Source organism: Argentina silus (genome assembly GCF_951799395.1).
Source record: "Argentina silus genome assembly, chromosome: 6".
Taxonomy (NCBI): domain Eukaryota; kingdom Metazoa; phylum Chordata; class Actinopteri; order Argentiniformes; family Argentinidae; genus Argentina; species Argentina silus.
In genome coordinates this window covers 14645159-14667658 of record NC_139660.1, presented here as the reverse complement: position 1 = coordinate 14667658, position 22500 = coordinate 14645159, and the positions used below count along the sequence as shown (strand labels likewise).

Genomic DNA, 22500 nt, shown 5'->3' with positions numbered 1-22500 from the left:
GTGTGTGTGTGTGTGTGTGTGTGTGTGTGTGTGTGTGTGTGTGTGTGTGTGTGTGTGTGTGTGTGTGTGTGTGTGTGTGTGTGTGTGGAGGAATTCAGCGCAAGGCTACGGCTAAATGTAGATGTGAGAACATCGATCTAGAATGTCCCTGAAGGTGAGCAGTTGCCTCGAGTGTTTTATTGAGCAATGTAATTCGTATTTGCATAACATTGTGTTTGTTAGCTAAGTGTTTTACTGGGTGTTTTACGGGGGAGAATCTGCACTGTAGGCGATGCATATTGCAATGCTGAGTCAGTATGACTCTCATACACTTGTAAATCAATTTGGATAAGAAAGTTTATCTAGTGGAAAGCGCAATCTTTGTTGGCACTGGTATTGCATTACCAGATAAAATGGTACAGTCATCACTCCCTGTTCTTTTTCTCTATTCCAGACTCCCAGGGCTCCTACTCATAAAGCATATCAGAGTGGGAGTGCTGTTCTAGGATCAGGTCCCTTCCTGTCCATACAATCTCATTCATAATGATCTAAAAGGAAAACAACTAATGGATCTCAAGTAAGCGGTTAAAGGGGCAATCTCTAATTAATGATTTGAATTAATGACATACAGCCATTGATTCTTGAAGCATTTCACTTATAAATGCCTCATGAGTTTAGTTAAACTGTCTTACTACATCAGAACCCAAGTACAGCTAATGGTGGCTCACAATTTACCCTAGCTGTGACTAATATTCTTACCCAGACTGCTGACTGTTGGTCACCACCTTGAGGCTGGCGGCATTGCGGATCAACTTGTCCAGTGTGGCCACAATCTGGGAGAATTTGGGCCTCAGGTTCCTCTCCTTCACCCAGCAGTCCAGCATGAGCTGGTGCAGAGCTGTGGGACAGTCCATGGGAGGGGGCAGCCGGTAGTCCTGCTCCACCGCGTTTATCACCTGGAGGGAGAGGGGGGGGGGGGTGGCTTAGAGGCAAGAATGGGACAAATATACGTATGAGGGTAAGAAGCAGGATGGGTAGAGAAGAAGAGGGGAGGGGGGGGTAAGAAAAGACATGCCAAGAGAGGAGGAAAGGGAAAAGGATAGATACCAAGTCAGAGAGGGAGATTCAAAGAAGGGTAGGTTGAGGAAGTCGCTGTGTAATTGTGGGGTAACTGAGGGGGGGGGGTGGGGTGGTCATTGAGGGAGAGTAGAGAAGATCTAGTTCCACTTACATCCTGGTTGCTCATGTCCCAATATGGCCGCTCGCCATACGACATCACTTCCCACATGACGATGCCGTAGCTCCACACGTCACTGGCCGAGGTGAACTTCCTGTAGGCGATGGCCTCAGGGGCCGTCCAACGAATGGGAATCTTCCCTCCCTGTGGATATGCGAATGAGTAGGTGAGAGTGAAATACTGAGGGATGGAACACACACACACAGAATCACACACACAAGTACAAGAGAGTGAGTGAGTGAGAGAGAGAGACAGAGAGCTGAGACACATTTAAGGACACATAATGATAATGCAAAAACAGAGGTACAAACAGACGCACACACACACACACAGACATACAGACATACAACCTCCCCCATAAAACCCAGAAAAAACACACCAAAAACGGATACATCACTCAAACTGATTTCACAATGATGTTCACGCCACAGACAAAAAGAGACACTGACGCAGACATAGTATCTTCTGGCTACACTCACCAGCGAGCTGGTATAGGTGGGGTCGGTGGCATCATCCTCCAGGAAACGTGACAGACCAAAGTCAGACACCTTACACACCAGGTTGCTGTTGACCAGGATGTTGCGTGCTGCCAGGTCTCTGTGCACATAGTTCATGTCTGACAGGTACTTCATGCCTGCCGCGATGCCGCGCAGCATGCCCACCAGTTGGATGACCGTGAACTGCCCGTCGTTGAGCTGGCAAAGAGGAGAAAGAGAGAATGAGAAAGAGAGAGCAAGAAAAAGAAGGTCAGAATGCATGTTCAACACTCATCTGATCAAGCACATATTCTTGTTCCTCGTTTTTTTCACTCTTCTTCTACTATTCACTCTCTCTGCCTCTATCTCTCTCTCTCGCTCTCTTTCTTAATTACACCATCTCTCTCCCTGTCTCCTTTATCTCTCCCTCCATCTCTCTCCCCTGTCTGCTCTTCCCCTCCTCCTCCTCCTCCTCTCTCTCTCTCTCATTCCCACTGTCAGCCAGTTGTTTGATATGACTTAGAGCCAGTGATTCATAGGTGACAGAGTCCTCTGTAAATGTCAGATATAGTGAGAGCAGCACATTTGTCAGTTATTTGCAACAGCTGAGGGTAAGGGCCCTTTCTTGAAAGATGGAGAGAGTGTGGAAGATGAGGAAACTAATAGAAAGATTAGGGAGATTAGCATGAGCACAGCTACCTTTGCTGGGTTATGGTAGAAATGCAAGATGAGATTACAAGTGTATATTTATGAAATACATCCTACACTATCAGCTTCTTGGGCGTACATCCAACTGTTTGTGTGCAGTGAATATCGTGTGAAGGTCAACAGCAAGGCAGGCGTGTGTTACAAGGAGTAGTAACAATATATTCACATATTTACCCAAAACATTGTTACCTAAAGATTACCAACTTAACATCATCATTTTTTCCAGATGGCTCTTACCCTGAGGAAAGAGTCTAGCGCTCCATTTTCCATAAACTCTGTGACGATCATGACCGGCCGACTCTTGGTGACCACGCCCTCCAGACGGATGATGTTGGGGTGGTCGAACTGTCCCATAATTGACGCCTCACTCAGGAAGTCCCGCCTCTGCCGGTCAGTATAGCCCACCTTCAGCGTCTTGATGGCTACAATGATCTCCCTTCGGCCAGGGAGCTTCAGGCGACCACGACACACCTCCCCAAACTCTCCTGTGCGAGTGGGGTGGACAGCCAGAGAGAGAGAGAGAGATAGAGAGAGAGAGATGGAGGGGAGAGAGGAAGGCCGGAAGAGTGGAGGAGAGTGGGGGAGAGAGGGGAGAGGGACAGTTTTACTGGTTAGAACCAAGGAGCCAGGGAAGGGCAGCGGAGGGGGGAGACTGTGAGAGAAGCCAGGACTCAGGGACAGGTGAAGGAGGCAGTAGAGTGATGGTGGGGGTGGTGAGTGACAAAGAGAGGAAAGAAAGGGAGGGATGGCGTGATGGGGAAGCTAAAAGCATAGAGAAGAGCATGGTGGAATAGTGGGGTGTCGTGGGGGGTGAATGGGTGGGTGGGTGGGTGGGTGGGTGGGGGGGGGGGGGTATTAGGCTTCTGAGGGATCGGGGGTACGGGCAGAAGGAGGAGAGAGAAGCTTGGGGCCTTTGGGAGTGGTGGACCCTTTGCGTCTCGGGCCTACACCAAGCGTGTGCGAGTGAGAGCGAGTGAGAGAGAGAGAGAGAGGGAGGGAGTGCATGTGTGAAAGAGAAATAATGGAAGGGGAGGTTAAGGGGAACATAGTGGGGATGGAGGTCAAGGGAGGGGAGGGAGGGAGGAAGGGATGGAGGGAAGGGAGAGGAGAGGGAGGAAGTGGAGCACAGGGGTTGGGGAACCGTCACTTAAAGCGAAGGCTGTGAAGCGACGTGTTCTCAAGTAGCAGCAGCAGATGTTAAAGGTTGGCTCTCGTAGTAGCAGTAGTAGTAGTAGTAGAAGTAGTAGTAGTAGAGCGAAGAGCCCAGCTCATATAGTCTCCCATCACAAGTCTTCACTTCAGCTCAGACACACAAGGCTAAGAATCAAACCTGCAGCTTTTAGCAACAAAATATTATACTCTTAACATTTGCTAATATAACAAACTGACAAACTAGCACATCAACGAGCAGAGGAAAGGAGCAGGGATGTGCTAAAGGAAACAAAGGGGACGACCACATTATGGAAAAGGCCAATAAGTGAAGGGGTAAAGGGTCACAGAGATTTACGAGCGCCCCCCTCTAGAGAAGCCCTTGAGACAACTTAAGAGGGGGGCAGGGCCAGAGATGACCAATCCTGGGCCTAGAGGGTTGCTACTCAGCTAGTTTACTTGCTTATTCTGCTAAATGATAAAGTCTATTCGATTCAACAAGGGTAAGTCATCAATTGAAGTGATTGTTGCATCACACTTGAATGAACAAAACAACATCCTGCAGAGTACCTCTCCAGGACCAGGATTGGGCAGCCACCTTTTTTTTTGGGGAGGTGGTGGGGAGGTGGGCGAACCTAAAGTTTAAAGGGTGGGGGTCATTGTTTGCTTGGAGTGAGATAGGAGACTGAGGCTAGAGTGCTAGCGGGGAGGGGGGCAAGGAAGAAAAAGAGTGTGGGGGGGGGCGGGGGGGATGATTTGAGTGAAAGTACCGCTTGGCGTGAAGTCCTCTAACGGTATGGCCTGGAGGTGACTAGCAGTCTTCCCCCTGTAGCTCAGGAGCTTTGGTGGTGGTTTACCTGCGCCAATGACCTCCTCGATCTTCACACAGGAGATGTCGATCTCCTTGGCAAACTCGCGCACAGCCTCGTTGGGGTCCTCGTAGGTGAAGGGGTCGATATAGACTTTCATTCCCGGTGTTACTATAGGGGATTCAATAGTGTGGAATAATCATATGAATCACTGCAGCCAATCATGACTTGAGAATGTGATTATAAATCAGAACCGAAAGCCTGAGACTTGATTGTGAATGATATCTGATTATAAATCAATACAACACATCTGCAGCCGTACATTCTCTTTATAAAATAGTTATGCCTGTTATTCGTATTCTTTGCGACATAACCAGCTTTTCACACGTTGTGTGACTGTATGTGGTGATTAAATCTGGCTCTGGAGGCTGCTGTTGGAATTTGAATCATGCGCAGGGGATAATGCCGGACAAGCAGGAGAGACTTACTGTACTGCTGCAGCTTCTCTGTGTACTCTGACTCGGAGCCATTCCTCTGTTTCCTGAAAGAGAAGAAAAACACAAATTCAGTCACCTGATTCTGTGGTGCAATAATAGTTATTTACAATGTAAGTGGGATAGATAGAGAGAGCATCCTACTTTATTCACTGCATTGCTCACTGGAATATCTGTATATTGAAAGCTTGGAATAAATGGACATCATCTGGAGTAAAAGATATTATTACATTTTTTTTTTCATCTGAAATGGGAGCATGTAAACACACACATCACCCAAGATGTCCCAGAAAGAGGCAAAGACAAAGCTCCAATGGCCGCCTCAGCTCAGTCTCATGTCAGCTTCAACGTTGCAGCTCAGCTCAACACCCCTAAATGGCTTTCTTAGACTACAACACACTGTTCATTACAATCCCCCTCGTCTTTTCTTCTTCCTCCTCTTCTTCTCTCCCCAGTATCAGTCCATTATAGCGGGGGAGGTGGCTATGACAGGGCGAGGGGAGGGAGGGGAGGTGGGTTTGTTGAAATTACATGTTAATGTGCTTCCTTTGTTGTCTAACCAGTAACCGGGGCAATAATACCCGCTGGTGATTTGCATCTCATTTCCAATTGAAATGCGGTTCCGAAAGATGCCGAGCCTCAGAGTTGTATTATTATTATTTTTTGTCAGTGGCAGACGCAGCATCTGAGCTAAGACACTGTGACAATGTAGCGGTGAAAAGAAAAAGGGTGAAATTAGGGGAGAGGAGGAGAGGAGGAGAGGAGGAGAAGAGATTACTATTCAGTCTGGCGTGACCGGGGCTCGCGCTTGTCAGAGACAGGGCGCTCCAAAGTGAACTGTGCCACCCTGAGAGGCGGGTGAGTGCCAGTCAGAGAGGTCGATGCCAACCTCACACACACTCCAATAACCGCCATAGACTCCTGGTCAACAGCTGAGTAGTAGAAGAACATGACCACAGTGTAGTGGAGCCCAGAGAGGCTTTTCTATCAGAACACAAAACGTTTAGATCCTGTGAGGCAACAGGACCCTGTGGGTGGATCATATACACTTCTTTGTGATCGGGCAGCAGAGTAGATGGCTCTCTCTATTGTGACACGAGCGCAGGCCTATCAGGCCCAGCAGCTGCCCCTCATGCTGTGTCCACTGAGCTAAAAGCTAGCGAGCATTAGGGGAAAGCTGTTTACTATTCACAGATTCAGAGAGGCCTAATCTGACATTCACAAGCTAGCCTCACAGGTGGTGCAGCAGTCTTCAGTGCCCTTGCCCTGTCTGCTCTGGTGTTACCATCACAAACCTTGGATGAGAGTTTTAGTGTGCAGAAATCCTTTCCACTTTCAATCAACTTAAACCATCTATGCGATTAACGACTTGAACCACTTTTAAACAATTTTTTTTATCTGTATGATATGGAAAGAGAGGGATCCCATGTTGGGTTTTACACAATAAAACAGTCTATCTATAAAAAGTGTATTTAACACTTGATATATGAATGCAGTTGTAGAATACTGTTATATAAATGGAGAGTTTAAGAAATACTGAAACCTAAGAGCTCAGTGAATTGCTTTGAATAAAGACTTGTGTTTAATGTTGTAAATACTTCTAGTATCTAAGTGCAAAATGGGTGTGGTTTGAACTTTTGGGACTATTCCATCGGGTTAGGGTTAGGGTTAGTCACATGAATCAATCACATGAATTCAAAAACTAGCTGAACCAAGGTCCAAGTACTACTAAGATTCTCACCTGAGGCAGACGATGGCAATGACAACGACAACAATGATGAAGACGAGGCCGGCAGTGGCTGAGCCCACAATGAGGGGCAGCTGCTCCTGCAGCGACTTCTCAGGGTCACCTAGGGAGAGGTCAGAGGTGAGAGGTGGAGCGAGAGACGGTTAGCCAAAGGGCTTGTCATAGCATATAAATACACTAGAATGCAGACGTTCCTTGTCCTTGTGGTGTGTGTGCGCACGTGTGCGTGTGTGTGTGTGTGTGTGTGTGTGTGTGTGTGTGAGTGTGCGTGTGCGTGTGAGTGTGTGTGTGTGTGTGTGTGTGTGCGTGTGCGCGTGTGAGTGTGTGTGTGTGTGTGTGTGTATCTCTACTGTATATACTGTATCTATGTATAGGCATCCACCTCCTACACCTACTAGAGAACCATATGCTTACATAACCACAGATATGCCCTTGTGTTCTCCGCTTGGTATCAAAAAGTATGGGAAGCGTCTTGGCAAATTCCCAGGGCACAGTGTGTCAGACTGTTAGATTCGTGATACTGTACTCTGCTTCAAGTACAGAACTTTCTGAAAGTTTCATCTCATGATGCTCTACTATTGTATGGCATACTGACTGTAATAAAGATGGAACAAGCAAAACTGTAATAAAGATTGGAATGATATAATGGGAGTTAATGGGAGATATCTTCTTTAATGATAAAACAGTGAAGTATTATTCTCATAATGCAACAGTTAAAAATATACAGTATCTGCTGCTATGAGCCGCTAACTAAGATTATTAGTCTCTACATATTGACATATTAAGCTTGGGCACAAAACTACAGAGTGGATGAACTAGGTAGTGGAGGTCTATGCAGGTCAGTGAGGTGCTGTATCTAGCAGTGGGTGCCATGTGAGTAATTGACATACTTTGCAGGTTGGTACTGAAGTCGGCGGGGCTGCTGTAGCGCCCGTACCCGGCAACCGTCCTGGCCCGGACCTGCACCACATATGGCGTGCCCGCCTTCAGCCCCTCGATGCGTGCTGAGCTGCGTTGGGCCGTCATGGTGTGCGCGATAGCCTCGCCCTGGTCCTGCCAACGCAGAGATAACGGTTAGAAGACCAAAACAAACAAACACTTCTCGTTCATCATAATCACACGCGTACACATAAATACACACACACACACACACACACACACACAAACACACACACACACACACACACACACAAACACACACACACATGCACACCCCGCTGTAGGGGCGCAGCAGCCAACAAATCTCAGCGAGCAGGCGGTGAGAGGGGAGCTGGAGCCTAATCCGAGAGTAGTACAACACAACCAACAGAGCAGATAGACTGAGAGAGCCTTTGTTCTCTCCCCTTAGGCAAATCCGCAGCTTTTTGGCCCCCCGAGTAGGTTATGACAGTAGCCAGATACATTGAAACTTTAAAATGGGTTAGGGTTAGAGACGAAGGAGGGGGTTATTGGGGGGGGGGGGGGATTAGAGGGACAGAAAAAACAGAAGTTATTGCGAGAGGAAGGAGAGAGGGAAAGACAGCCCTTTGGAACTTGTGTTTCTTGTTATAGTTATTTATGTGCAGTGATTTACTTCCTATGGAGAGTGAGTACACACATGCATGCAATGCAACAGAGGCAAGGCTTGTGAAATAGGATGGAATTAGAAGCGTTGACTTACATTGCTGCTTACCTTCTCATGGTACTTAATCTCGTAATCCAGAATGATTCCATTGGGTTTGTCTGGGGGCAGCCAGGAGAGGCTCATGGTGCTCGCTGTGGCCCCCATCAGGTGGACCGTAGGTACTGCAGATGGAGCTGTAAAGGACGGAGCTGTGTTTCTGAGTTGAACACCTTTTGTCTATCCACAAGCCTAACCACAAAGTCTAAGAGTTGCATTGAAGCTTTGTTGGTCTTTGTGAGGGGGGCTGTGGCAATACTTTGTATGCAGCCCTTTTTCCCCCTAAAGCTCTCCTTCTCTTAACGCCTCTGGGAAACAAGGGATTGATGATTCTTCAGTGACAAAGGAATCAAACGACAAAACCGCTGGCTTAGTATATCTGGAAGATGCAGTGCACACCCTGTGCTGTGCCACACACACTCTAATGCACGCACGCACAAGGTTATTTGAGGTTCTCTAAGGCACCTTTGAGGTTCAATGCCGTCACTTACAGTATAGAACCATTTTGAGAACATGAGTACAGATGTAATACAGTTAGAATCAACCATCAAAGAACCAACATGACAGGTACATCAGTTAGTGAGATATTACAAAATAAAGAACAGAAATTCACAACTTACCGACATTTCTCCCTCCTGTTGCTAGAGAATTGTGGGTAATAGTGAATTTCCGTTCTTTGTGTTGCGTTATCTCACTAACTGATGTCGCTGTGATGTTGGTTCTAATTTGATTCTAACTTTGTTACATATGTCCTCATGTTCATGCATGTGTTTTGTTGGGGTGGTTCGTCCGGCACCCATTGGTTAAGGTTATTTAGACTATCAAATAGAACTATCTAAGGTTCTTTAGACATAAAAAGGTTCCATACCATGATTAATAAATGAACGGTTTCATAAGAACCAATGATTAAATGGTTCTATATGGCACTTTTAGGGGTGTCTTATATGTATCAAAGCATGGAACCTTTTTTGGTTCCAGATAGAACTGTTAGTTCTAAGAGTGCATGTCCACTCCCATGTTACTCACCTTTCTACTCTATCATTCTATTCTGTATAACTTCCATTGTCCCTTCAGTTTTTCTTTGGAACACTCGTCTGGTCTAGAACTTCACATTTCCCCCCTCTTTTCACTATCCCCTTCTCCAGTTTCATCCATTATTTTGCTCCAATTCACCTCTTCATTTCTACCCTTACTATTGCACCCCTCCCCTCGGCTCCCCCCCCCCCCCTCTCTCTGTCTCTGTCTCTGTCTCTGTCTCTGTCTCTGTCTCTGTCTCTCTCTCTCTCTCTCTCTCTCTCTCTCTCTCTCTCTCTCTCTCTCTCTCTCTCTCTCTCTCTCTCTCTCTCTCTCTCTCTCTCTCTCTCTCTCTCTCTCTCTCTCTCTCTCTCTCTCTCTCTCTCTCTCTCTCTTGCCAATACTCTTTCTCCGATACTCTTTGTTAAAAGCTTTTTAATCCCCAGGTCCGGTTCTTTGATCATTTCCCTTGTACTTCTTTTCTTCTTCTGCCTCTTGTCTTTGTCGCCAATCCCAGACCTCCCTCTCTCCCTTTATCTCTCTCTCCCTCAACTCCCCCCCACTACCCCCCCCTTTATTCCCTTGCTCCAGCCACCCATCCCTCCCTTTCCCTCTCCCCCAGAAAACAATGCTCCCTGGTCAGGTCCCCCGGTCACTCAAGCCTGGGGATTAAGGGGCCTCCTCCTCCTTCTGCTGAGACACTGAGGGTAACCATGGTGGGCCTTTGCCGGCTTATCGCCCCTGTATTTATTTTTAGTCTTAAAAGGTGAATGCAAATGCAGGGATGCCCTGGGACCAGGGAGTATCGCAGTGGGATAATCTGATCAGGGTGGTGCCCCCCTACTGCCCTCCGTGCTCCCACCCCGCCACCCCCTACTCTCAGACCTGGGCTCCCGGGAATGGACAGGGGTCCCCTTGTCACCCCAGTGGCCCTACCCCTCCAACAACAATGGGGCCTCCGAAGACCCAGAGGACCCCCGGGCACAAACATGGGGCATTCCTCAGGCTTTGAGCAGGAACATAGGGGGAGAGAGGAGACACACAGCGAACACATGGAAGGGGGAGGGATAATCCTAGGGGGCTGTCTGAGCCTGCCTACAGAGCAAACTCAAAACACAGAGAGAGACCCAAACACAATTACTAGCTATAGGACTACAGTAGGGCCATTTCCACACAGACAGCTACAGTATAGGGAAAACTCTACAACTAAGGCACCAGCACACAAACCCCTCAGAGCAGGGCAAACTTTAATCTTAACTTCATGAATGTCTCAGATACAGAGCTAGAGGTAAACTCATGACACACTGCCTCTTCAATAGCACCACACTTTTATATCTCCAGCGAGTTTTAAGACGCAGATGCACAGAAAAATCACATTGGACAATGCAGCAATTGTCATGGTGGCCTAGATACTATACCACTGTAAAAGCAGTGGGTTGAGAGCTGTGGGTTGATGGTAGTGGGCTGAAGACTGTACATGTAGGTTCAATGCCTTCACACAAGCTGCGCTGCCTCGCTATTGCTATTTGCGGCAGTGTGTACAGAGCACTGTAGGCGTGTGAAAAGGTCCTTCTCCGAGCTCATTCAGATTTATTTTCTTTTTCAAATCCTTACTCAAAAGACTATATGTAACATACACCGACGGGGAGATGTGTCAGAACAAATGGTTTGTTTTACCTGTAAAGCCCCTGCCGACTGTATAGACAGAGTACAGAAAAGCATTGGTATGACACTTGATACAATTATGCCTGTCAAGTAAAGACCGGAAAAGGGAATGAAGGAAGTAGAATAAGAACACGATTCTAAATGACTGGGAACTACAATAGGAGGCTTAGGTGGGAAACCACCCAAATATCACTCACTCTTAAATCTCATTTTAAATCCCATTTCATTCTGCCAGCCATAAAACATCCTACCGACACAATTCTAAGATCCCTTCCCCTATCACAGCAGCATCAACAGCACTACACCAATACCTACCAGCCTGGTTGGTGGTGATGTTCACAGCAGAGAAATGTGGCGTGTAGGGGCTCTTGTTGGACACGCCGTTGACCGCCTGGATCTCGAAGCTGTACTGCGTGTGCGCCTGCAGGTTCCTCACTGTCACACGGCGCTGCGTCAGACCCAGGTGGCGTGGCGAGATGTCCACGTTGTCGTCGCAGCGAGAGCACATGCCGCGCTCGGGCAGGCACTTCTTGCAGATGACATTGTAGAAGATGTCTTCGCGGCCGCCCGAGTCACGCGGCTCGCTCCACTCCAGCACCAGGGACGTTTCGTTGACATTGGAGATGACGCTGCGCGGGGCGGAGGGGACGGCTGGAGAGGGACAGCACGGACAGGAAAATAGGTGGCTTAGTATTATAATCACTCTGTTTTTGACCTCATTGAGTTTATTATGATCCGTCTAGACTTGTTTTATAATTAGTCCTTGGTTTACAATCATATTTCATATACTGTACACTCACAAATGTTTAGTGTATGCTTCAGGTTGGCATGAGCAATAATGGAATTCTATAACCTATATAACCTGTTTTGCTAGTGTACCATTATTGTTTTCTCACACACAACTAAACGCTGTGTGGCTAGATGATCCAATACAGTATCTGGTTGTATAATAAAGGCACAATAAGAAAAACATTATTGAAAAAGTTATTTCAGTAAAAAGGTTTTAAGAGTTCATATTGGAATTGCTTGCTTGTTTGTGTGTGTGCCTGCACTGTGTGTGTGCGTGTGTGCGTGTGTGTGTGTGTGTGTGTGTGTGTGTGTGTGTGTGTGTGTGTGTGTGTGTACGCATCTGCTCTCATATGCGTGTGTGTGTGTGTGTGTGTGTGTGTGTGTGTGTGTGAACTGCTAGGGGGGACAAGAGACTATATTGGCAGAGACAAAGCAATCCTTATCCAATTATTGGGGCCTTATCTCTCCCTGCTCTGTGGGAGAATCAAAGAAGCAACTCCTAACAACAACAGAAAAAAAGGCCTTATTTTCCCTCCGCCAGTGGAAGGATTAGTTCCTGTATGTTTTATTTGCTCTTAAGTAAGGCATATCCACTAGATAAATGAACCCACTTTCCTTCCAGAGAGAGCTGGCAGCTAAACAGATGGGAAGGCTGCATGGGGAGAGTGACTGATAACATTGGGATAGCGTTCGGATAACGATGGGGGAGCGGCACTGTTTGTAGTGGCACTATGAGAATGTACTCAGGCCTCCCGAGCAGGACGATAAATGCAGTGAGTGAAGGGCAGAGTTCAGGATTGCAGTGTGTGTGTGTGTCCACCTTGGCTGCACTTGGCTGAGGATTGAGGAGCGCCACCTCAGCAGAAGAGTGCATTCTTATGACATTGGAACGAGTACAAGATGCATCTAATATTTGACATGAAGAATGAGAATCAATTAATGCAATTTAACAACAACAAAGGAAGGCCCACTTACTGGTGCAGGCTGAGTCAGCTGAGTCAGTGTCAGAGCGGTAGTAGCTGTTTCTGCAGGAGCACAGGCTGGCGGCCCCAGAGCTGGCCCTGCTGTTGAGTGGACAGGGGGTGCAGAAGCCCTCCCCTTGCTTGGATTTGAAGTTGCCTGGGCTGCAAGCTGCACGAATGAAAGGAGGAGGGAAGGAAAAGAGAGTGAGACCAAGTACAATCAAATCATCAATTAAAATCTGCAGTGAACTTGTAACTTTGTTGTCTTAAAAAAGTTGCTATAGTCTGTGTGCATTAATGTGTTTTGTGTGTATGTGTGCGTGCGTGTGTGCATGTGTGTGTGTGTATGGGTGTTGTTTTTGGCTCTTTCTCTGAGCCCATGGAGTTGACTTTTTGATTGACAGCTCTCACTTGTGTGTCGTATGTGCGTATGTGTTTGTTTTTGTTTTCCCTCCCCCCTCCCCCCTCCCCCCCCCAACATCTCTGGAGACCACACCCCCACAAACTGTAGAGGAAGAGGGGGATTTAAGCAGCACGCAGCCTTTTGCATAAATCCAGGCAGGCACACATGCACACACTGTCATCCCAAATTACAAACATATCCCAAAGAGCAAACACAATCCTTCACTGAGCTTCTTCTCTTTACTAATACACACAACCAACACACACACATACACACACACACACACACATTTTTTTTTTTTAAATTCACCCAAACGGAACAGCGAAAATAAGGATAATATTTGCTATTTCATGACAAAACAATGTCATATACTGTATTCCTCTTCTTAAGAAGCAGGGCATAGTTTGTTTGATGAATATAGTGATAACAATGTAGGCCAGTGGCCTTTGTAGACTCCCTATCCATTTTTACAGGGCATGTTTAGAAGTTTATAACTCTTGTGATAAGTTACGAGTGTGCAGGGAAGCATAGACAACAAGCGGTACTGTGATCTTCAACGCTTGGCAGCCTCTATCTCCTGAATGAGCTGTCTCGTTAAAGGATGAATGATGCCGCCGCTGTGCTTGATAAAAAAAAGGAGAGTTTAGAGGGGGCAGTTGATTATCTGCTAGCTAGCTAGCTTGTCAATGTCAAGGTTGTTTTGTTTTTGTTCAAAATGATAATGGTGTTGCTGCTTCTGGGTTTCTCTTTGTTTGTTCCCTGTTGGAAATATAATTTGGAGCGAAGGTCAATGCTTGCACCACAGAGTGGTTATCATCACATTCACCCCAGTTTTCCCTTTTGAAGGTTCAATATTGGTACAAAGCTACATTAGCCTATTGAGCAGTGTACATTAGCACAGAGTCTGTTGGTTTTTCCACCATCAATCACAGTAGCCGACACCAATGGTTAACAGGAAGCGCTAACAGATTATCTAGCTAACAACGTCACCTCACTAATGTTGTGAAAAAACGTAGTAGTTAACATAGAGACCCGTGCAAGTAGGCTCGTTCATTCAAGTTAATTATATATGCTACAAGATAAAAAAAATGTTGACTCTTTTTACAAATATATTTCCATTAAGGAGATTGAGTCAATGTTACTTCGAATGTGCTATCCCAATAAAAAGGAGGCTAAGAGAGCTTCCCTTTTAAAAGAAGCAAGTTGTTCTGTGAAGGATTGAAAGTGCTGATCAATCGCTTCCAGTGAGGTACGGTAAGAAGACATCCCATTCCTTTCATCCCTCTTCCCCTTTGAGCACTACTACTGACAGAGCGAGGGGGGAGGGAAAGAGAAGGAGGAGGAAAAGGAAGGGAAAATGTTAATCCTGCAGGCTCTTTTTTGCAGATCTCTCTCTCTCTCTCTCTCTCTCTCTCTCTCTCTCTGTCTCTTACCCTCTCATGCAGAGCATAGGGCTTAAGGAACTGATTAGAATGTCTGCTGAAATTGGAAGTGAGAAAAAAGAACGAAAGAACGGTGGGGGTAAGAAATGTGGTGCGGGAGGAAAGGAAAAAAGGTCTCATCGATTAATATTCATGTGGATGTCTCTACTGTGCTCTGGTGAAGTATTAATGAGAGCAACGGCCTTCAGATTAGGGAGAAAAGAGGAAAAGAGGGAGGGAGAAAAATACAGAGAGGAAGAGGGAGGACAGAGAGAGATAGAGAGAGAGAGAGGTGAGAGTCAGAAAGAGAAAAGAGTGAGAGGATGGCAGAGATGCAGAGAGAGGGATAGGAGGAGACAGAAGAATGAGAGGAGAAGGGGGAAGAGAGAGAGAGAGAAAGAGAGAGAGAGAGAGAAAGAAAGAGAGAGAGAGAGAAAGAAAGAAAGAAAGAGAGAGAGAGAGAGAGAGAGAGAGAGAGAGAGAGAGAGAGAGAGAGAGTAGACGACAGGGAGATTTATCCCCTGTGGTTTTCCGGTAGGCTTGATTAGAGAGGTTTTTATCAGAGCCCAGTCGTCAGGGCTTTAACCTTGAACTGCCAGGAGCAAACAAATGAGTTTTTAACCACACACCCGGCACTAGATTTACTGTGCCCACTCACACTCCCCCCTAAAGGTGGGCACACATTCAATATCCACCCACCAGCAGCAGGGACATGACATGAAAACTACCACTCTCTCTTTTCTCCTTTTCTCTCCAAAACACATACACACACAGGCACATGCACATGCACACGCACATACACACACACACACACACACACACACACACACACACACACACAGAAACACACAAACGTCTCTCTCACAAACTCTACTTTCCATATTATCTCGGCACTGTATTCTCTGTCAGTAGGGTTACAGTATATCATGATGTAGAGGCCAATAAAAAAACGGATAAAAATACTGCAGTGCAAGTGTCAGTTAGCCTGGGGAGAGATAGTGCATATAAGTGGGTGATTTGGGAGGTATTGTTGACGTTTTATTGCTCTCGTCGGGCTAATTTGATTTAATTAGACATGCTTTAACAGCAAGAGGAAACAACTGCAGGGTGTCACTGAGAGACTGTTCTGCTTCCCACAGGGGAGACACACAGACGCACACGCACACTTACAAACACAAAAACAAACCCACACCCACACCCACACCAACACCAACACCCACACCCGCACACACACACAGATGCATCACAATCAGCCTTGCCAATCGATAACTTTGACTCTGCCTCTCATCTACCTCTTCTCTTCATTTGACCTATGGCCCCCAGCCCAATGTTTCCCAACCCCCAAAACCCCCCTCCCCCCCGCCACCCCCCCCCCCTCCTTGCTGTCACCTGCACTCCATTTCGGTGGAGAGCCTGCTGTTTTCATTCACCTTGCTCTCAACCTCTCTGAACCCATCACGTTCTCTAACAGCCCTAACCCCTCCCAGACCTTTCATGTTTGCGCCTACCTCATAAACTGACAGCAGCACACACACTTTTATTTATTCATCAACTCGACTGTCTTGCAAAATCAAGGTCAAAGAAGTAAAGACTCAATTGGGAGTGCCGTTGGAATGTTCTCTATTTCTGCCAATGTGTGACACTTGAGATCCATTTGTTTAAAGAGAACAAGAACACAAAATGGCTGACTGTAGACCGTTAACATCAACATCTAGATCTAGATTAAACCCTGGGTGTCACAAAATGGCTGTCATATAAATTCACTCACCCTGACACTGGGTATCCTTCATGGCAGGCTCGAACCCAGACGCGCAGGTGCAGGAGCCCACGGGAACCATCCACTCACCGTCCCCATTGCAGTACAGCTTGAGAGGCACAGACACCTCCAGGGCATTGGGCACACAGGTCCCAGGGGCGATGACCAGAGATGTGGCCTCCGCCCCAGTCGCCGTCTCGGGGAACACAGCAAAGTTTGCGATGGTGGTGGAACACTTCTTATAGAAGACCCGCACTGAAATAAGCGACATGCATGCTCCCAGGTCCTGGAAGGCCAGATAGAACCCAGCCTTGGACAGAGGACCAAAACTACGGACCTTCGTATTGACCCTGCCCGACTCGAGCATGGAGAAACTCTCATCGGGTGCGATGGTGTCCACCTTCACGTAGGGGTTCTCCATCCAGAAGGGACTAGTTTCGGTGGCCGAGTCGGAGTCAGCTTCATAGTAGAAGAGGTTGAAGGTCTCCTTGCAGGAGCCGGGGATGTTGGGGATGCTGTTGCAGTCACGGACGGTGAACTTCATCTCCACGTATGTCCGGAGGACGTCCTTGCGTGGGATGAAGTCACTGCGGAGCCAGTTGTTCTGGTTGATCTCGCGCACGTTGCACACCTGGTATGTCCGGATGGGGTTCATGGCGTCGTCGTAGCCGCTCACCTCCTCCCACTGCAGAGAGAAGGGAGAGAGAGAGAGACAGAGAGCAAGAGAGGGAGAGAGAGTTAATAAATGTATAAGCATGGAAAAATGTGATATACATTCATGGACATCTTTGCTCACACTCACATTCACACCAAGCATACACATCATCTGAGGTAAAATGTAGAGAACAAGGACTTTATTATAATCTCTGTGGTAGAGCCAGTGGTATTTTGAGTCCACAACTCTTTTGTCTCCATGAGCCTCATGTATGGATTATAATAACAGAAGACAATGCATATAGGGGTTTTTAAGGAACTTAACCCAGTACTGTTACAGCTCCTGATAGTGAGTCCAATAACATGACAAATAGAGAAAAATGAGGGGGAAGGCGAGACATTAGGAACGTAGAGATGAAAGAAAAGGGAAATTAAATTTTGTGCTTTTTGGTTTGTGCCTTTTCAATTACGCCCCGGTCGGCGTTGTTAAGTCGAGCGGCGTTTCCACCCCGCGCCGCCGCGCAGCGGCCTTTCATCTCTGGTTACCGTGGCGATGAGTCAAGAATGAGGACGGTGAATTCATCACAATTACCACCGGGTGTCAGCCCCCGCGTGTGCCGCCCGCTCGAACACCATTGGATGTTTACCTCATCTCGCTTTGGAAGTAGTGGCCGCATCGCTTCACAACCAATTACGCTTCAATTACAGAGCAATGATCTCATCGTCCTCTATACAGCCAGCAAAAAGGAAACACATAACCGTCATCTTTTCCCTTTCTCACTTCTTTATATCCCGCACCGTTATGACCAAAGGCATGTATTACCAAGGGGCTTAGCTGTGATTACTGCTTTCATTAAATGAACACGTGTAAACAAACTAACACTCAAAGCTCTGTTTTCATAAAGGACATTTAGTTGTACCTAGTGGGCTTATCTGTTAACAATATTTAATCTAATTTGTTTTTCAATAAATGTAGCAGCCTTGACTAATAATGTTTACAATTATTACATCAATTGAGTCAAATAAGGCAGTTTCAATAGGACAGTAGGACAAATTGGAGGATGCTAACATGCAATTTCTTCTTCCTCTTCTAGATTTTGGCTGAGTAGCAAATGCCAACAAAACCCCTAGGCTTTGAGTTGCTACGATCCTCTCAGACATTGCACACAAACCATCTTTTGACATTGTTCATGGGTTCTCAAGAGAGAAGCCTCACGAGAGGACAACATAGAAGTGACGCTAGTCTTTTGGAACATGCACACAACATAAAACCATGTTAGACTACACCATCCTCCTCTTCAGCATTTCAGACACAGAGGAGGGAGAATATATTGCAGATGTTAATTAAAACTGTGATATGGATGCAGAGGAGACAGGCTATTTATCCAGAAGGACCCTGGAGACCCGGTGGGAATGAGGCTCAGGCCCAGAGATGGCAGTAATACGGCTGGCTATCTGAGAGAAGAGGGACTGGGGGAATCGATAATCACCAGCCCAGGTCAATGGGACGGGAGAAAGCATGAAGTGTCAATGGGTATTTAGCTCAGCGTAATAAATCGTCCAGTGTAAGAGTAGAGGGAGAGAGGGGGAACCGTGTGTGTGTGTGTGTGTGTGTGTGTGTGTGTGTGTGTGTGTGTGTGTGTGTGTGTGTGTGTGTGTGTGTGTGTGTGTGTGAGTGTGTGTGCGCGTGTGCACATGCGTGTGTGTGTGCACAGAGGTCATCCCCGAGAGACCACACCGCACCGGCATGGCACTTGGAGGCAGTCTGCTTACCAAACCTGAAAGAATTAAGTAGGTCGTGTGAAAGAGGGTCAAGTTATTTGGCATCGATTTTTAACAAGATGAATAGTTATGCGAGCTTTACAAGTCAACTCCTTTTCCCTTTGTCCTTTCCAGTCAAAGGCTCTGATTTTACTTTCAGATTCAGTTGGACCTTAGTGCAAGCGGGATAGAAGACCGTATGGGTGGTTGAGTTCAGACTTAAGACTTCACCTTTCATTATGACCTTCATTACCAACCCAGACAGATATATGTCTTGTCTAGGATGAGCTTTAAATGCGAGCTGCAATGCTTAATGCTAACAAGCGCATGGAATTCCCCCTCCACCGGCCATCAGCTTGGGAGAGTGATGACTCCCCATGTGCGAGCACACACACACACACACACACACACACACACACACACACACACACACAATCAAGCACAGTCACCTCTTGTCCCCATGTATTTTGTTTATGTCCATACCTTCCCATAGCTCTGTGCTGTAAAACTAATACAGATATGGAGACGGTGGAAAAAATGCCTAGCTGTAAATAGAGAGAGAAAGAAATAGTGACTCAGATCTGGGCGCATTCCCTTTCTCTCTCTCTCTCTCTCTCTCTCTCTCTCTCTCTCTCTCTCCTCTCTCTCTCTCTCTCTCTCTCTCTCTCTCTCTCTCTCTCTCGATAGGTACATTCCTTCTGCGCATGTTGATTTTGTTTGTGCTCAAAGCCACCATATTGCCTCCTCCACTCATCTCGGTCTGAAACACTTGTCACCCAAAACAATAACAGTCTGCCACGGTCGAGTCGAGAAGGCGAGAAAACAAATAAATAATTGGGTGTGCGTGTCATATATAGATAAATAAATACAATACAGGGGGAGGAGGGTGGAGGCCTGCCAGCAGAAACAGCAGGAGCCATATTTTTGCATGAGAGGCATGAAAAGCAAAAATAAAAGGAGGAGAAAAGTGAAAGGGGAAGAATGTGCCAGGACAACCACCGTCTGTGGCGCATTCCACACAAACACAAAGACGAGAAAGGGAAATATATTGCCATGTGGACAACAGAGTCATCCAACCCTCGATTTAGACGGGGGAAATCTGGAGGGGGCCCACTGTATTTCATGAAAAGGAGCATCTGTTAGGGTTTGGTTTGGGTGGAGTGGGGGGAGGGGGGTGGTGGGGGTTGTTTAGTGTTTGTACCATCCTGCCTTGGACTGGTGGTCGTTTTTTTTTTTTATGAGGGGGAGTGGGAGAGGGAGGGAGGGAAGGAGGGGACTTGGGGGGACCTGCTGATTGTTGTGGCTGGGGTCACCACTGTGGCGTGCTGTATTAGTGCTAAGTTACTTGGAAGTAAAGAAGGGAAAGGAAGGGGGGGGGGGGGGGGGGTAGATGACTGGGGACAGCTGGGGTGACACTAGTCTGGGCCTGGGATGCGAGGGGGGGGGTCCAACCTCTGCCACCACCACATATCCAATAGACATGGAGGCCTATGGGGTCCCCAAGTCAGAGGGCCACACAAAGGCGAGGGGAGGAGAGTGGTGCTCTTTGAAGTGGGTGGGGTCAAGACTCTCTCCCCTCTCCATTGTGGGGGTGCCACACAGGAAAACAAGATGGTGCTGTCAGTGGCACTTTGTGTGTGGGAGTTTTGGAGGCCCATGTCACCGGCAGGAAATATTTCACGGTCTTTCAGGGTTAGTTCATTGAGAGCTCTTGGCATTTTTGCCATTTCTCAAGTGTGAAGCAGAGAGAGAAAGAGAGAGAAAATATCTGCAATAGATAAAGTGAAATCTGATCGTGTGTGTATCTTATCCATCTTGGTGAGCACACATCCTGTGAACAAATCTCCTGGTAAAAATGTATCTCAACACATCCATGCACGCACACATACACGCACGCACAAACACACACAGCAACAACTTACCCCAGTTTCAGGATGTGCGGTCCAGGCAAGTTCTGTTGTGGCCCACTTGGTGTCCATCAATGTTTCTGCAAACAAAAAAACAAAAAACATAAGACAAAGAGGAACAGATTGATAAAAAAAAATCTATAAAACAGTAACTTCAACATATAACATAAGAGCATCATAAAAAGCAGCCCAGTTCATTCTAAAGGGCTTTTAAATAATAAAGAGTAGCATTGACACACTCTATATGTCCTGCTAACTTGTCGTCAGAGAGGAAATAACTCATTGACAGAAAAGCAGACAATTACTACAATTTGGCAAGTTGCTGAATGCTAAAAGATTCCCAGATAAAAAGTCTGTAGTGCAAATGTCATTTAGCCAAAAATGGCTGGGGAGAGACGGTGCATCAGAGTGGGTGATCTGGGAGGAATTGTTGACGTTTTATTGCCCTCGTCTGGCTAATTTGATTTAATTAGACTTGTTTTAACAGCAAAAGGAAACAACTGAGTGTCACTGAGAGACTGTTCTGTTTCCCACAGGGAAGAACACACACACACACACACACACACACACACACACACACACACACACACACACACACACACACACACACACACCCTAGGGTAACAGGTTATAAAACTCAAGAAGATATATAACTGAACAGAAGGCTAGGATAAGGGTGCAATAAACTCTAGTAGCACAAAAGAAAAGCTCCTCACCCTCAACAGAGGTCAATATACTTCAATCTCCCTCGCTTTTCTAAACTGACCAATCCCCATCCTCCCTTTTTCTTCTCTTTCTTTCCATTGCCTCATAAGCAAAGCTTATTGTGTGAGAAAGGATAAGGCCATTAAATTAACAATTGTATACTCCCTGGCACTTGGGGAGCGCTATTTAGTAACTACGGCCATTATCTTACCACTGTGCTGTTCTACATGATGATAACGATGATGGCATGGTGGGAGCCAAAAAGTGAGCAATCGTTTGCAAGCTGGGTCCTTCTTAAACATTGTCTGTGGCTGTGAAATTGAGCTGTTATTTTCTTCCAGACTCATGCCTTCCCCTTCCTCAAAAGACCTTTTTATGTGTTCTACCCCTCCTCCTCTACCTACTCCCTCTCTCTTGTTCTCTCTTCCCCCCCCCCTCTCTCTCTCCCTCTCTCTCTCTCTCTCTGTTGTAAGTGTTCCAGGTGAGTTGACAGGGAATTTGACATGAAGCAAAAAACATAGCTACAGGAAATATCCATTTCAACTGCAAATGCCTACGCACCAACGCTAATGCTGACAAACGCAGATATCCTTGTAGCGAACTCAAAGAAACTCTTCCGAGTCGTACGAGCTTTGTAAAGTCGGTGCCTTTCAAAGGAATTTCCCATTACATTCTCCCCCACTACATCTGAGTGACAGCGTCTCAGAGATAGTATCTGAGTAAGGCAGTGTATCCACTGTGGTATAGGACTTCCCCCTGACTCATAATAACAGTACAGTATGTTGTTTTGGGGTTCTTTCAAGCCACCACACAGAGGGAGGTGAGGATGTACAAAATGACAAAATGCTGTACTACTACTACTACTACACACACACACACACACACACACACACACACACACACACACACACACTGAGTGGAAGGCCTGACTCAGTGTGGAACATTCAGGAGTGAGTGCACGTGCGGTGGCCAAACCAGTAGGTTCTACTAGTTTCTGTTTTGTTTGCTCTCTCGGACCATGTGTATACGCCAGCAAAGCCCTGCCATTGTGCCCTCAATGAAGAGCTGATCCTGAGTCAATGGACCAGAGCACAGCCACAGTGACCCCATCGTAACCCTCTCTCTCTCGCACGCGCAAACACACATACACACACACACACACACGCACACGCGCACACACACACACACACACACACACACACAC

General features: G+C 46.7%; 1 protein-coding gene across 12 annotated transcripts in view; it reads right to left on the bottom strand.

The window, feature by feature from the left end:
• ephb3b (eph receptor B3b) overlaps positions 1 to 22500 on the bottom strand; it is a 53113-nt gene that overhangs the window by 5567 nt on the left and 25046 nt on the right. For 2 of the 12 annotated variants that reach the window (XM_083671121.1, XM_083671123.1), the window contains exons 2-14: positions 20607 to 20671; positions 16282 to 16954; positions 12703 to 12858; positions 11254 to 11589; positions 8260 to 8396; positions 7490 to 7652; positions 6594 to 6702; positions 4847 to 4899; positions 4320 to 4541; positions 2638 to 2885; positions 1696 to 1911; positions 1211 to 1360; positions 739 to 935 (exon numbers count right to left, since the gene is read on the bottom strand). In XM_083671121.1, the coding sequence (XP_083527247.1) occupies positions 739 to 935; positions 1211 to 1360; positions 1696 to 1911; positions 2638 to 2885; positions 4320 to 4541; positions 4847 to 4899; positions 6594 to 6702; positions 7490 to 7652; positions 8260 to 8396; positions 11254 to 11589; positions 12703 to 12858; positions 16282 to 16954; positions 20607 to 20671 (2725 nt within the window). The remainder of the gene's footprint in view (positions 1 to 738; positions 936 to 1210; positions 1361 to 1695; positions 1912 to 2637; positions 2886 to 4319; positions 4542 to 4846; positions 4900 to 6593; positions 6703 to 7489; positions 7653 to 8259; positions 8397 to 11253; positions 11590 to 12702; positions 12859 to 16281; positions 16955 to 20606; positions 20672 to 22500) is intronic. The other 10 variants (XM_083671122.1, XM_083671124.1, XM_083671129.1 and 7 more) reach the window with 9 other exon arrangements.